Source organism: Scyliorhinus torazame, chromosome 2, assembly GCF_047496885.1.
Source record: "Scyliorhinus torazame isolate Kashiwa2021f chromosome 2, sScyTor2.1, whole genome shotgun sequence".
NCBI classification, from domain to species: Eukaryota; Metazoa; Chordata; class Chondrichthyes; order Carcharhiniformes; family Scyliorhinidae; genus Scyliorhinus; species Scyliorhinus torazame.
This window is the reverse complement of record NC_092708.1, coordinates 330,652,429-330,669,250: the sequence shown is the minus strand read 5'-3', so window position 1 is coordinate 330,669,250 and position 16,822 is coordinate 330,652,429. Positions and strand designations below refer to the sequence as shown.

General features: G+C 48.9%; 1 protein-coding gene across 5 annotated transcripts in view; it reads left to right on the top strand.

Moving 5' to 3' along the window:
• LOC140401808 (uncharacterized) overlaps positions 1-10,360 on the top strand; it is a 113,297-nt gene extending 102,937 nt beyond the window's left edge. For all 5 annotated transcript variants that reach the window (XM_072489823.1, XM_072489819.1, XM_072489822.1 and 2 more), the window contains exons 5-6: positions 1,834-1,962; positions 7,546-10,360. In XM_072489823.1, coding sequence (XP_072345924.1) covers positions 1,834-1,962; positions 7,546-7,683 — 267 coding nt within the window. In that variant the 3' untranslated portion in view covers positions 7,684-10,360. The remainder of the gene's footprint in view (positions 1-1,833; positions 1,963-7,545) is intronic.
• Positions 10,361-16,822: the final 6,462 nt, after the last annotated feature.

Genomic DNA, 16,822 nt, shown 5'->3' with positions numbered 1-16,822 from the left:
CTTCAGGCTCCGCTGCCTTCCCTGCCTGCCTCCTCCCAATCGCCACCTTCATCTCCTCCTCCCCCACCGGCTCCTCCAACCCTGTCCTCTCCGCCTCCCCCAACCTCAGACATTCTAGCCCACCTAAAGACGCCCTCATCTCCCACTCCTCCTCCGGTGGCTCCGTCTTATACAAGTCCCTATAAAACTCCTCAAACACCTTATTAATCTGTTCCAGAGCCACCACCAACTCCCACGTATTGTCCCGCACCCGAACTATCTCCCTGGCGCAGCCTCCCTTGGGAGCTGGCCTATCAACATACACCCTGCCTTCTCCCCGTACTCATAGACAGCCCCCCTCGCCCTTGTCAACTGACCTACCACTCTCCCTGTGGACAATAAGTCAAACCTCGCCTGCAACTCCTTCCTCTTAGCCAGGAGATCCGGGTTCTGGTCCCCCGTGTACCATCCACCTCCAAAATCTCTTATATCAGTCATTGGCATTTCTCCCTCTCCTCCCTATCCACCTTGACCTTAAACGAGATCACCTCTCTTCTTACTACCGCCTTCAAAGCCTCCCAGGCCACCAAACATGAGACCTCCCCCGTGCAATTGAACCCCACATACTCCTCAAAACCCCACATACTCCTCAATCGTGTTCTCCATCTTGTCACAGAAGCTCCGATCCGCCAAAACCCCAAACAACGCATCTGGCTCACCCACCCCTTCCTAAACCACACCTGGTTCTTCACCCTCAAATGGGTCTCCTGTAGCATCACCACATCAGCTTTTAAACTCTTCAAGTGTGCAAAAACTCTCACTCTCTTCACCGATCCCCCATAATCCCCTTTGTTCCACGTCACCATTCTGACCGGGGGTCTCTCATCTCTCCCCCCCCGCCCCCTGCCCATCTGGCAAGGTCCACCCCATCCTTTTGTTGGGCTCTTACCTTCTTGACCAGTCTCCCTTGTTAAAAGCCTCACTGAAATCCATGTAGGTTACGTCAACTGCACTGCCCTCATCTACACACATACTTACCTCCTCGAAAAATTCAGTCAAATGTGTTAGACGTGATAGCCCCTGACAAAGCCATGCTGCTTATCTTTGATTAGTCTTTGCCTCTCCAAGTGGAGATTAATTCTGTCCCTCAGAACTCTTCCAATAATTTCCCTACCACTGATGATTCATTGGCCTGTAATTACCTGATTTTTCCCTAATTCCCTTTTTGAGTAATGAATCTAGTTAGCACTGTTTGCAGTGTGGGAATGAACAACTCTTGGCAGTGTTTCATTTTAACTTTGAAATGCTGCCTCCAAAGTATTGATCTTGGTGAAACATTCTTTACATAGCCCAATAAAACGGCAAAGTACTTTCTGTGCACATTTTTTTAATGTATTTTACTTTCCATCACATTTATTTCAGCATTATATATTGCTATGTGACTAGAGGAATTTGCCAATGCTTTATTTCTTTTGGTTCCAAAATGGTAAATTTGTGAAAAATCTTCATTTACCGATGTAACGCTGTGGGAGGTTGGTTAGCTCAGTTTGCTGGATGGCTGGTTTGTGATGCAGAGCGACGCCAGGAGTGCGGATTCAATTCCCATACTGTCTGAAGTTATCCTGCAGGCCCTGCCATCTCAACCTTGCCCCTCGCCTGAGATTAGAACTCCTCTGGTCAGTTCTCTCTCTCAAAGGGGAGAAAAGCCTATGGTCCCTGGGACTTGGCTATACACTATCATAAAATCATAACCCTAAACCTACTCTGTTCCCTAACAACTGATATTGATTTTAAGCACTTGATTTATTTTTGTATAGATTGACTTACATTTCTCCCCCCTTTTTTGTTATGTAGGACGTTGGACAACCTGACCTCCAGTTTCTAGAAGACACGATGGCCTGCTGTTCTGACCGAGAGATCAGTGCATTGCCAAAAGTTACTACTGTGTCTGAAAATGGCACCAAGGCACTAATCCAAACCAGGGTAAAAGAAATAATATGTACAGAGTAGTTAGCAAATTTGAAAAATTGTGTTTTTTAATAGATATATATAAAATTTAAAACTTGCTCCAAGCAAAGTTTATGGGTGGAATTTTACCCTTTTTTTGGCAGCAGATGGGGAAAACAGCATTGAAGCCGCTGGCACCAACGATGGCTTTCTCCGCCATATTGTTAGGGACATTGAGAAAAGACACTTCAAAGAGCTGGTCCCACATTACACTGAGCCCCCCATGCCAGTAACTTAGTTTTTAAAAGATAGAAATGCCACCCACCCGGTGCACAAAGGTTCACTTGGAAACACCCCCCCCCCCCACCTGTATTTTCTGGACCTTCAGAGGGAAGACATTAAAATACTTTATGGATTTAAATTTATGTTAAAGAGTTTAGATGGAGCTGTTTAAAGTCCTGTATTCATTACAGTACATGCAAATTTTCACCCATTTATTTATTTGACTAGAATTAGGGTTGCACGGTGGCGCAATGGTTAGCACTGCGTTTACGCCGCTGAGGGCCCGGGTTTGATCCCGGCCCCGGGTCACTATCTAAGTGGAGTTTGCACATTCTCAATGTGGCTGCGTGGGTTTCACTCCCACAAGCCAAAGATGTGCAGATTAGGTGGATTGGCCACGCTAAATTGCCCCTTAATTGGAAAAAAATGATTGGGTACTGTAAATTTATTTTTAAAAAGACTAGAATGATGGAATTCCTACAGTGCAGCAGGAGGCTATTCAGCCCATTGATTCTGCACCGACCCTCCGAAAGAGCACCCTAACCTAAGCCCACACCCCCACCCTATCCACATACCCCCAGCTAACCTTTGGAAACTAAGGGGCAACTTTAATAATCTTTATTAGTGTCACAAGTAGGCTTACATTAACACTGCAATAAAGTTAGAGGTTGGAGTGGCAGAGGGTAATAGATGAGATGTTGGAGGTAGATAGGAGTTATGTAGAGGATGGGGACCCAGCAAAGCTGGAAAAGAGGAAGGAACTACAGGCGAGCTTCGACCGACTGTCCATCAGGAAGCTGGTGCGCCAACTGAGAGGAGCAAGGGGTGCAGTTTATGAACATGGAGATAGGGCGGGGCATCTGTCAGCAGGTCAGCTCCGGAGGGAAGCAGCGGCAAGGGAAATTGTGCAGGTGAGGGATAGGGCAGGGAAGTTGGTGGTGGCTCCAGATCTGATTAACAAGGTTTTTGAGGAATTTTATGAGAGGTTGTACAGGTCAGAACCACCCGGGGGAGACCTTGAGATGCAGGAATTTCTAGATGGGTTGGAGTACCCGAGGTTAGGGGAGGGGGACAGGGCTACATTAGAAGGAGCGATAGTGGAGCAGGAGATAAAAGATGCTATTGGGAGGATGCAGTCGGGGAAGGTGGCAGGGCCTTCTGGTTTCTGGTGGAATATTATAAAAAATTCAAGGATAAGCTGGCACCCCTGATGGTGGGGATGTTTGAGGAGGCGATAGGGAAGGGGATGTTGCCACAAGCCTTGGGGCAGGCATCGATTTCCCTGGTGCTAATAAAAGATACGGATCCGACGGAGTGTGGGTCGTTTAGGCCCATATCACTTCTGAATGTGGACGCAAAAGTATTGGCGAAGGTACTGGCGGGTAGGCTGGAGGAGGGCCTCCCGAAGGTGATAGGTGAAGATCAGACGGGGTTCGTGAGAGGGAGGCAGCTCTTTTCAAACATTAGAAGGGTATTGAACGTTGTTATGGCACCGGCAGAGGGGAAAGAACAAGTGGTTGTGGCATTGGACGCTGAGAAGGCATTTGATCGGGTAGAATGGGGGTACCTGATGGCAGTTCTGGAGCGGTTTGGGATTGGACCAAGATTTGTGGACTGGGTAAAGCTATTATATAAGGAGCCGAGGGCAAGTGTCCGCACAAATAACATCCGCTCGGGATACTTTTCTCTCCACCGTGGGAATAGGCAGGCATGCCCAATGTCCCCCCTGCTGTTTGCACTCGCGACTGAGCCGTTGGCCATCGCATTAAGAAGTTTAGGGGTATGGAAAGGAATGGTGCGGGGGGGGGGGGGGAATAGAGCATAGGGTGTCCTTATATGCCGATGACTTGCTGTTATACGTGTCGAACCGAGTGTGTCGATAGGGGGAATATTGGAGCTGCTTCTGTTGGGTCTTTCTCGGGGTACAAACTGAATCTAGACAAGAGTGAGTATTTTGTGGTATCTCGGCCGGGTGCGGGGGCAGGGATGGGGGGGCTGCCATTCCGTAGAGCAGGGACTCACTTTAGGTACCTGGGGGTGCAGGTTGCCTGGGAGTGGTGGAGGCGGGGGGGGGGGGGGGGGGGGGGCTCCGCAGGTACAACATTTCTAGTTTGGTGGGGAGAGTGAAAGCTGATCTGGCAAGGTGGGATGGTCTCGCTCTGTCACTGGCGGGTCGGGTACAGGCGGTTAAAATGAATGTGTTGACACGATTTCTGTTTATTTTTCAATGCCTGCCGATTTTCCTGCCAAAGGCTTTTTTCAGAGAGATTGAGGGAAGGATTACGTTGTTCATATGGGGAGGGAAGGTGGCCAGAGTTAGAAAGGTGCTGCTACAGCAGGGAAGGCAGGCAGGGGGTTTGGGTCTTCCGAACCTGATGTATTACTACTGGGCGGCGAATGTCGAGAAGGTGCGGAGCTGGGTCTCAGGGGTTGATTCCCAGTGGGTCAGAATGGAGGAGAGTTTGTGCAGGGGGTCGGGGCTGAAGGCACTTGCAACAGCGCCGCTCCCGATAGCCCCGGGGAAATACTCAGGGAGTCCGGTAATAATAGCTTCATTGAGAATTTGGAGGCAGTTTCGCCAACACTTCGGGTTGGGGGCAGGGTCAAGGGAAATGCCGATTCGGGGGAACCACCGATTTGAGCCAGGGAGGTGGGATGGAAATTTTCGGAAATGGGAGGAGAAGGGGATTAAGACACTAAAAGATTTGTTTCCTAGGGGTCGATTTGCAGGATTGAAGGAGCTGGAAGCGAACTATGGGCTGGAGCAGGGGGAAATGTTAAGATGCATGCAGGTTCGAGGTTTTGCCAGAAAGGAGTTACAGAACTTCCCGGAGGAGCCGGCCTCCACATTGCTGGAGGAGGTGCTGACGACAAGGGGACTGGAGAAGGGGGTAGTGTCAGCGGTCTACGGAGCTATTTTGGAGGAGGAGAAGGCACCACTGGAAGGGATCAAAGCAAAGTGGGAGGAAGAGCTGGGAGAGGATATGGAGGAGGGGTTCTGGTGTGAGGTGCTCAGGAGAGTGAATGCCTCTGATACAGCTGAAGGTGGTATACAGAGCACACCACACGAGGGTGAGGATGAGCCGATTCTTTGAAGGAGTAGAAGATGTGTGTGAACGTTGTTGGGGGGGGGGGGGGGGGCCCGCTAATCACATTCATATGTTTTGGTCCTGTCCAAAGCTAGAGGATTACTGGAAGGAGGTTTTTAGGGTAATTTCTAAAGCCGGCCCCCGGGAGGCCATATTCGGGGTGTCGGACCAGCCAGGGTTGGAAATGGTCGGAGGCAGATGTTGTAGCCTTCGCCGCGTTGAGCGCCCGAAGGCAGATCCTGATGGGATGGAGAGCAACCTCTCTACCCTGTGCCCTGGCATGACGGGGGGACCTGTTGGAATTCTTGACTCTTGAGAAGGTTAAGTTTGTACTGAGGGGAAGGATGGAGAGATTCTACAATTCATGGGCATTATTCATTATGCACTTTCAAGAACTGGATAACATTGAACATTAGTTGGGGGGGGGGGGGGGGGGCGATGGGTGTTAATGGTGGCCATGGGTGATTCCTGATTCCTTTTTTTCATTTGTTTATGTGAATATGTGAGTGAATGTTTTGGGTTTGGTGGGAGGATGGGATCATTGTTATTGATATGGGGATTGACATATTTGTTACTGATTATTGTTTATTACTGATTAATGTTTATTGTTGGTGGGTGTAAATTTGGAAGAAAATGCAAAAAAGAGTAGAATAAATAAATATTTTTTTTAAAAAACACTGCAATGAAGTTACTGTGAAAATCCCCTAGTCGCCACACGCCGGCGCCTGTTTGGGTACACAGAGGGAGAATTCAGAATGTCCAATTCACCTACCAAGCTTGTCTTTCGGGACTTGTGGGAGGAAACGGAGCACCCGAAGTAAACCCACGCAGACACAGGGAGAACGTGCAGACTCCGCATAGTGACCCAAGCCGGGAATCAAAACCAGGTCCCTGTCGCTGTGAACAACAGTGCTAACCACTGTGCTACCGTGTCACCCATTTAGCATGGCCAACCCACTTAACCTGCACATCTTTGTTTGCTCTCTGGGCATCACCTGAACTATTCAAATATGTCAAAACCTTTTTCTTTTTCTTTTGGAAGATGTTGGGTGGGTTGGTAGTAGCAATGATAGCACAAGTTCAGTCTCTGATCCAGAGGGTTGACAAGTTTGAGATGCAATAGGTTTGTTTGGAATCACTAGCTTTCGGAGTGCAGCTCCTTCCTCTGCACTCACCTGAGGAAGGAGCAGCGCTCCGAAAGCTAGTGATTCCAAACAAACCTGTTGGACTTTAACCTGGTGTTGTAAGACTTCTGACTGTGCTCACCCCAGTCCAACACCGGCATCTCCACATCAAAGCTTGAGATGGCAAAAGGAGACTTGCGCATACCCTATTCAGCTGGGAAGGGTGGGGAAATCGGTCATCTGCTTATTGTTTCATTCCACATTGCTGACAACCCACATTTGCTGGTAGCCCATGAAAAGGGGAGAATACAGAAAGGATTCATACCTTTATATCGAGAAGGAATATATCGCCGTCCTCATACAGTTTGCTTTCCCACCTTATGATTGAAAACCCCTCTATTGTATTGAATGCATGAATGTTGGTTATTTCACTTCTATATTCACTCCGTTATGCTTCATGTTGTAATCCATTTAAATGGACATGGATCTGCATTCCTAGAACATTAAACATACCAGGTTTTTAAAATTGATTTCCTGTCCATCAGTGCAGTCATTTGCGCAGCATGCTTTCCCCAGGTGGTAACTTCCTGACTTTGCTTGTGTTGTGTTAATCAGATGAGGCATCTCCTTGGAGGGAGGGAAGAAATTCCAGAATGAAGAAATCAAATAGCAATTACCTCAGGGCAAGGTGGAAGGAGAATTCTCTGCAAAGTGCGGAGTCTGCACATCCTCCCCGTTTGTGCGTGGGTTTCCTCCGGGTGCTCCGGTTTCCTCCCACAGTCCAAAGATGTGCAGGTTAGGTGGATTGGCCATGATAAATTGCCTTAGTGTCCAAAATTGTCCTTGGTGTTGGGTGGGGTTACTGTGTTATGGGGATAGGGTGGAGGTGTTGACCTTGGGTGGGGTGCTCTTTCCAAGAGCCGGTGCAGACTCGATGGGCCGAATGGCCTCCTTCTGCACTGTATATTCTACATTCTACTAAGTACATTTGTTTGAAACGTGAATTACCATATCTGAAAAATTAAAGTCGGTCTTACAGTAAATGTCAACATTTCAGTGCTGTACATTGTAACGCACCTGTTGAATGAATTATATCAATCAGCTTTTATTTTGTTTGATTACAGATCCCTGTAACCCCATTCCCAAGAACTGGCCGAAGTTTTACACATCGACTGGAGACTGTATTTATCCAATGGTTGCGGATGAATGGAAATAGAGTCCAAGGGGTCCCAAGGATCAAGGAAAAATCATTGTTTTTGTGACCCACAATTTTAAATGTTCATATTTCATACTTTTCCCACTAGTTCTTCACTAACTCCAATTTGTTTCAAACAATTTATCTAAATTTTTAACTTTTTATATCGTATGATCATTCAGCACCACATTTTAAATTCAGTGTACGTAACATTTCAAAATTTATCAGAAATTAGTTACAGCACAGGTATTTTAAAGCAAGTATAATATACGAACATACACGCAAAGAATTAGGAGCAAGAGTAGGCCGTTCGGCCTGTCGAGCCTGCTCTGTCATTCAGTACGATCATGGCTGATTTGATTGTGGCCTCGATTCCACATTCTGCCTACCTCCCAATATAATCTTTGAATTTAACAGATTGCCTATAATATTGAAGTTTTTTAAAAGTCTTAATTTTCGGGATGTTGATGTCACTTGCATAGCTGACCTTTATTGTACATCCCTCACTGCTCTGAGAAGGTTGGGACTCTTTTCCTGAACCACAGAAGGCAGATTTATACTAACTGACTAACTTACAAAGGTCACTCCTGAGAGTAGCTAATTGTCAATGTTGGTGTGGGATCTGGAGTCACGCACAAGCCAGCTTTCCTTCCTAAAAGGACATTGACAGAGGCGGGTTTACAGTTTGTGGGTCCCCGCGCTCACCTTCATTTCTGGGGCCTCCCCTCCGCAGCCTCACATCCTTCCTGACCCCACCGAGCCTCACCCCACAGAACACAAAGGCAGTAGCCACAAATATACACAAATGGATCACTGCCTTTATAAAAAACTGTAACATGTTTGTACGAATAATTGCCGATTTGAAATTCAAGCTTACCTCTTGTCAGAATGACGGTAAAGGTGGTCAAGATTGCGATATGCGAATGTTGAGGCGAGCAAACATGGAACGTGATGAGCAACGAGATCGAAAAATCAGCCAACTACATCACTGCAGCAGAGCAGTGCAGGAGCAAATACTTTAATCAACAGGATGCAAACACTGCCATTCAGTGCACTGCACTGTAAATTCTATTTATGATTCTATTCTATATTTCAGAGTCTCATTCAGTTTCAAAAATAAAAATGAACTCCTTACTTCCTCTCACAAAATCAAAGAAGTTATCACCTTCAATTTTCTGCGTTTTCTGACTGCCAGGTTGATAGTGTCGCTTCATATTGCTGAAGAAGCTGGCCTTGATTTTAATGAAATGTTTGAACGAGCAGGCACTTCCACAGTCAATCCCACGTTTTTATCACTTTCAATTCCAGCTCTGCAAAAATTGTATTCATCTTTTAACTATGAAGCTGTGATTCTGGATTTCAAACAACACTCACCCTCCTCCTCTCCTGCCCATTCCCCTTTACAAACTCTCTCTCCCCGTGGACCACCAACCCCATCACAAGCCCCTCCCTCCCTCCAAAATACAACCCGGCCCACAAATCCCCATCCCATTACAGGCTCCCACCCCCCCCCCCCCCCCCCCCCCCCCCCCCCACACCCATTCCTACTCACCTTGTTCGCCTAGGTTCTTCAAGGCAGTCTCCTGCCTCACTCGTCTCCTCATGGCTAAGGCTTGATTTTGGCACCTCGCTGTTGCTGGCCTGCCCTGGTCGAGTCACAAACCTGCTCGCCTTGCCAACACGGCAGCTGACTTCACCTTGGGGGTAGCTTGATTTTGGCGCCTCGCTGTTGCTGGCCTGCCCTGGTCCAGTCGCAAACCTGCTCGCTTTGCTTGCTCCTATCAGTGGCTGACCTCATCTCGTGGTGGCTTTCTGCACCTCACACCATGCTGTTGCTGGCCTGCCCTGGGTCGAGTCGCAAACCTGCTTGCCTCTTGCAAGAACGATAAAAGCTCTCCTTGCCTTGTTCCCCGTGGAGTTAAACCGTTCGTACGGCCCGGACCAGCATTTTCCCGCTCTTTCAGACTCACCAGTCTTTTCACTCTGCATTTGCCTGCTATTTGAGCCTATCAGCAAATGCAGAGAAACAGACTTTGATTGGTTGCCCAGTGCATCGGCCGGTGCGGAGCCCCCCATTGGTTGGGGCCCTGTGCCTAGTCACGGCGTGTTTCATTGTAAATCCACCTCTGGACATTGGTGATCTGGCTGGTGTTTTCCCAACAATCCAACAGCTATATGGTTGCCTTTCTTGATATTTATTTGCAGATATTTGAAAACTGTCGTCAAATTCGCAGCTGCAATGGTGGCATTTGAATTTGTGTTTGCTGAGTTATCCATTCAGTTTCTGTATATGTAGGTTAATAACATAGACATTACACTACTGTACCCCCCCCCATAAGTGTTTTGGGGCTTGATTTAATATGTGACACTACTCCTTTGCAATTGTAAAGTGGAGATTATCAATGCAAATGGAGTTTAGGTGCATATGAATGCATAATTAGAAGTATAACTCAGGAGAATACCCAACACAATAAAACTGTGAGGTATGAGGCCCCCTCTGCGGATGGTGACTCTTCAAAGATTTTGAGTTTCTGCAGAGCGGACTCCAGCCTTAATGGACCAAAGTGCAGATTCATTCTCTTATCAATGTCGACTTAGAGAACTTTGAGCAGTGAATATTTACAGGTATTTCCTATACTTTGGTTTAAGTTACTGCTGTACTAATAAACATTTGTAATTACAACAATTGCCATGTAAAGTCACTTGGTGCAATAGAAATAAAAGCAGAAGTGCTGATCTGTTTAGCTTCTACGCGTAATGAATGAGTTCCTCGACCATAGCTATTGTTGAATTACACAAATACGATTCAAATCTCAGTATTGATTTAATAGTTACAAAATACATGTTTATTTTTCCGTGATTATATTGTCTGTGTGTAGGTCACTGTTAATTAGTCCTGAGTCTACTGATTCAGATTTAAATTCAGCTCCTGCTTAAACACATCAACTGTACTAAGACATTTTGCCGTTCCCTAATTTGCAAATATTGGCAAGTTCAATTTCTGGTCACGGATTTCAATGGAAAAATTTTATTTTTGTATAAGGTCCTTGAATCATCTCGTTTAAAATAAATTTAGAGTGCCAATTCATTTTTTCCAATTGGGCAATTTAGCATGGCCAATCCACCTACCCTGCACATCTTTGTGGGGGTGAGACACACGCAGACATGGGGAGGATGTGGAAACTCCACACGGACAGTGACCCAGGACTGGGATCGAACCCGGGTCATCAGCGCCGTGAGGCAGCAGTGCTATCCACTGCGCCACCGTGTCCTTAAATCATCTCTATTTGTATTATTCCCATCAATTATGGGGTAATATTTGTGCTTAACAAATTTCTGGTATAATTTGTGACATGAGAACATACTTTACAAGGGTGCGAGTAGGCAGCAAATGTTACTACAGCTTTTTGAGTACACAAAACATTTCCGCACATTTCTACTGCAACACATGCATAAAACTGTTCACTATTGACATTGGAGTGTCTGTGAGAAAAGAACCAATTGATAGACTGCTGATTTATTTCTAGCATTAGAAATGTAATGGTGTACCCTGTAAATTTTCAGCATTGCTGGATAGAGAAGAAAATTTGCATTATTTAAATATGAAAATGCCCTCCTAAATTGACATTTTTGCATGGAATAAAATTGGATATGGTATAATTCTGGAGAACATGGTGGTTCTGTTGTCGACCAGGATCCAGAGTTTTAGCTGGGCCAGACATATGGGTGGCACAGTAGCACAGTGGTTAGCACTGTTGCTTCATAGCGCCAGGGTCCCAGGTTCAATTCCTGGCTTGGGTCACTCTTTATGCAGAGTCTGCATGTACTCTCTGTGTCTGCGTAGGTTTCCTCCAGGTGCTCCGGTTTCCTCCCACAAGCCCCAAAAGACGTACTTGTTGGGTGAATTGGACATTCTGAATTCCCCCTCAGTGTACCCGAACAGGCGCTGTAGTGTGACGACTAGGGGATTTTCACAGTAACTTCATTGCAGTGTTAATGTAGGCCTGCTTGTGACACTAATAAAGATTATTATTATATAAATACTCAGGGTACAAGAGCAGGTCACAGATTGGATTTTCTGCAGCAATTTACCTCCTTCCCACATCGACAAGGCACAAGTTGGGAGTGTGATGGAATACTCTCCGCTTGCCTGGATGAGTTCAAGTCCATCAACACCCAAACTCAACACTATCCAGGACAAAGCATCCTGCTTGATTGGCACCCCATCTGCCAACTTAAACATTAGCTCCATCCACCACTGACATCATGGCTGCAGTCTATACCATCTATCAGATGCACTGCAACAACTTGCCAAGGCTCCTTGAACAGCACCTTCCACATCTACGACCTCTATCACCTAGAAGAACAAAAGGCAGCAGGAGCATGGGAACATCACCATCTGCAACTAACCCCCCTCCAACACCTCCCCAAAGTCACTTGCCATCTTCACTTGGAGTTCTCCTGACTTGTGCCTTGTAGATGATGGAATTTGGGGAGTCAGGAAGTGAATTAATCCCCTCAGGATTCCTAGCCTCTGACCTGCTCTTGCAGGCACAATATTTATGTGGCTGGTACAGTTCAGTTTCTAGTGAATGGTAACTCCCAAGATATTAATAGTGGTGTATTCAGCAAAGGTAAGGGATGTCAAGGTGAGATGGTAGGGTTCTCTTGTTGACATTATCTGGCACTTATGTGGCAAAAGTGTTATTTGCCACTTGTCGGCCCAGGCCTGAACGTTGTCCAGGTCTTGCTACATATGGCATAGACTGCTTCTATATCCGAGGAATCACAAATGGTGCTGAACATTGTGCAACCAACAACAAACATCTCCACATCTGACCTTATTGATGGAAGGAAGGTCATTGATGAAGCTGTCGAAGATGGTTGGGGCGACTTCCGGATGCGGAGCTAAGCCGCACGAGTCGTCAGCTCCCGCTACCACGGACTTTCGGGCTCGCTAGAGGAGCCCCAACGGAACTTTGTTCGACAAAAAACCCGTGGGGAAGGGAAGAGAAGGTCCCCCTCCAACGCCTATGAAACAGACCCGAAGTGCAACGGCCAGAAATGTGGCACTGGAGCAACGGGAGAAGCAGGGTAAAAAAAACAAAATGGCGGCAGCCAGGGACAAAGGGGAGCTGCAGGAATTCATCAAGCACTGCTTCGAAGAGCAGCGCGAGGAGATGCGCAAGGAGATGCTGGCACCTATGCTTCGGCAATGAAGGACTCGGGATCACCCAGAAGGCCCACGAGGTTAAGATCCAGGAGGTAGAGAAAAGAGTCAGCCAGAATGAGGACGAGCTCTTGGGCCTGGCGGTGAGAGTGGAGCAGCACAAGGCGCTACACAAGAGGTGGGCAGGAAGACTCGAAGACCTGGAGAACAGGTCGAGGAGAAAGAATCTGCGGATCCTGGGGTCTTCCCTGAAGGAGTGGAGGGGGCTGATGCCGGGGCATACGTGAGCACGATGCTTGGGGCGATGATGGGCGCGGAGGCCCCTTCGAGGTCGCTGGAGTTGGACGGGGCACACCGGTGCTGGCGAGGAAGCCCCAGGCAAATGAGCCGTCAAGGGTGATGGTGGTGAGATTTCACCGGTTCACGGACAGAGAGTTGGTCCTGAAATGGGCCAAGAAGGAGCGGAGCAGTAAGTGGATAATGCGGAGATCCGAATATACCCGGACTGGAGCACGGAGGTTGCAAAGCAGAGAGCGGGTTTCAACCGGGCCAAAGCGGTGTTGCAGCGGAAAGGAGTGAAATTCGGAATGCTGCAGCCAGCGCGACTGTGGGTCACATACAAGGGCCAACACTATTACTTCGAAACGCCTGAAGAGGCGTGGACCTTTATACAAACCGAAAAATTGGACTCTGAGGGTTTGGGAGGGTGGGGGGGATGTTTGAGGTTTGATGTGTGATGGTTGTTGTATATAGGGGGTCAATCACGTGCAGGAAATGTTATATGGGCTGGGGGAGAGAGACAAGGCCACGACAGGAGCTGCGCCAGAGGGGGCGGAGTGGGCTGTGGAAAGCGCAGGGTTTCTCCCGTGCGCGGGGAAGGGGAACGAAGGAACGCATATGGATTGGGAGACTCCCACACAGGAAGGTCAATGGGACGGCGGGGGAAGCAGGGGTCAGCAGGTGTCAGCTGACTTACGGGAGTGACATGGGGGAGCAAAAAAGCTAGACAGGGGTCTAGGGGGGGGGAGGGTCGCTGCTGCACTGGCCGAAAAGGAATGGGACACAGAGAAGGTGGTCGAGACGGGGGCCCCCCCCCCCCGTCTGGGGGACTGGAGGGTGAGAGAGGCAGTGGACACGGAACTGGCCCAGAAATGGAGATGGCTAGTCAGCAGGGGGAAGGGGGGGGGGGGTGAGAGGGTGAGAGCCCCTCCAATCTACTGATAACGTGGAACGTGAGGGGGCTGAATGGGCCGGTGAAGAGGGCGCGAGGTGTTCGTGCACTTAAAGGGGCTGAAGGCGGACATGGTCATGCTCCAAGAGACTCTCCTGAAGGTGGCAGACAGGTCAGGTTAAGAAAGGGATGCGTAGTACAGGTATTCCACTCGGGACTGGACGCGAAGAATAGAGGGGTGGCAATATTAGTGGGAAAGCGGGTGTCATTTGAGGCCAAGACTTGAGGTGGACAATGGAGGGCGATATGTAATGGTGAGCGGTAGGCTGCAAGGGACGTGGGTGGTGTTGGTAAACGTATACGCCCCGAACGGGGATGATGCAGGATTCATGAAGCGCATGTTGGGGCGCATTCCGGACCTGGAGAAAAGAGTACTGATAATGGGAGGGGACTTCAATACAGTGTTGGATCCAGCACTGGACCGCTTCAAATCAAGGACTGGAAAGAGGCCGGCGGCGGCTAAGGTACTTAGGAGGTTTATGGGTCAGATGGGGGGAGTGGACCCATGGCGGTTTGCAAGGCCGCAGGTCAGGGAATTTTCTTTCTTTTCCCATGTACACAAAGCCTACTCCCGGATAGATTTCTTTGTTCTGGGCAGGGCGCTGATCCGAGGGTGGAGGGGATGGAGTATTCGGCCATAGCCGTTTCGGACCATGCCCCGCACTGGGTGGAACTGGAGCTGGGAGAGGAGAGGGACCAACGCCCGCTGTGGCGGCTGGATGTGGGACTGCTGGCGGACGAGGTTGGTGTGTGGGAAGGTGAGGGAGTGTATCGAAAGGTACTTGGAGGCCAACGACAACGGGGAGGTGCGGGTAGGGGTGGTATGGGAGGCGTTGAAGGCGGTGGACAGGGGAGAGCAAATCTCCATTAGGGCTCATAGGGAGAAGACAGAGGGCATGGAAAGGGAGAGGTTAGTGGGGGAGATTTTGAGAGTGGACAGGAGATACGCAGAGGCCTCGGAGGAAAGATTACTTGGGGAAAGACGACGGCTCCAGACGGAGTTTGACCTGTTGACCACAGGGAAGGCGGAGACACAGTGGAGGAAAGGGCAGGGGGAGACCTACGAGTCGGAACGTTTGCGAGCCTAGGGGCACTGGAGGAGAAGTTTGAGTTACCCCTGGGAAATGCCTTTAGATATATGCAGGTGAGGACTTTTGTGAGGCGACAGGTGAGGGAATTCCGTTGCTCCCGGCACAAGAAATTCAAGACAAAGTGATCTCGGGTGTATGGGTCGGGGAGGGCAAGGTGTCGGAAATACACCAGGAGTTGAAAGAAGAGGGGGAAGCGCTGGTAGAAGAGTTGAAGGGTAAATGGGAGGAGGAGCTGGGGGAAGGAGATCGTGGAAGGTCTGTGGGCTGACGCCCTGGTAGGGTTAATTCCTCCTCCTCGTGTGCCAGGCTCAGCCTGATACAATTAAGGTGGTCCACAGAGTGCACTTGACGGGGGCGAGGCTGAGTAGGTTCTTTGGGGTGGAGGACAGATGTGGAAGGTGCTCAGGGAGCCCGGCAAACCATGTCCACATGTTTTGGTCATGCCCGGCACTGGAGAGGTTCTGGAGGGGAGTGGCGGGAACAATATCTCAGGTGGTGAAAGTCCGGGTCAAGCCAAGCTGGGGCTAGCAATATTGGAGTAGTGGATGAGCCGGGAGTGCAGGAGGCGAAAGAGGCCGGCATTCTGGCCTTTGCGTCCCTAGTAGCCCGGCGAAGGGTCTTGCTAATGTGGAAGGAGGGCGGAGCCCCCCAGCATGGAGGCCTGGATAAACGATATGGCTGGGTTTATAAAGTTGGAGAGGATTAAGTTTGCCTTGAGAGGGTCTGCGCAGGGGTTCTACAGGCGGTGGCAACCGTTCCTAGACTATCTTGCGGAGCGTTAGAGGAAGATCGGTCAGCAGCAGCAGCAACCTGGGGGGATGGGGGGGGGACGCCCTGGGAGGGGAGGGGGGAGGGGATGGGGGGGGAAGGGGGGACTGCCTGGGAGGGTGGATGAGCAAGTGATAACATGAAGGGTTGGGGAAACTGGCACGTACGGGTGAGGGCCAGTGTACAAAGACATGTAAATATATCATTTTGCCATGTACATATCTTGCTCTGCGCGATTTCTCGTTATTTTATTGCGGGGGGGGGGTTATTGTTTTTAAGGGAGAAAAATTGTGTTAAAAAACTTTAATAAATATATTTTTTTTAAAAGGAGATGGTTGGGGCGAGGACACTATCCTGAGGAACTCCTGCAGTGATGTCCTGGGACAGTGATGATTGACCTCCAACAACTACAACCATCTTCCTTTGTACCATGTCTGTCCCATCCATCTTTCCCCCTTATTCCCATTGACTCCAGCTTGCTGGGGCTGCTTGAAGCTATACTTGGTCAAATGCTGCCTTGATGTCAAGGGCAGTAACTCTCACCTCACCGAGAGCTCAACTCTCCTATCAGTTCAGGAACTGAGTGGGCCTGGCGGAACCCAAACGGAGTATCGCTGATCAAATTATTGTTTTGCAAGTGCCGCTCAATAGCACTTGATACCTTCCATCACTTTGCTGTGAACAAGAGGAGACAGAAGGGGTGGTAATTGCCAGGTTGGATTTATCCTGTATGCTGGTAATCAAGAAGGCTAAGGGGACTTCCGGTGGCGGCTATGAAGGAGTAGGTAGCACATTTGGTGGCTCCCGCTTGGGTCGGACATTTGGACCTTTTCCCCCGATTTTTCGTTGGATCTGATGCGGAAAATTGATGGTGGATGCAATTGTGAAGAGAAATCCTACATCAGTGCATGGAGAGGTGGACCAGGAGTGCTCGCAAAGGAAGAAA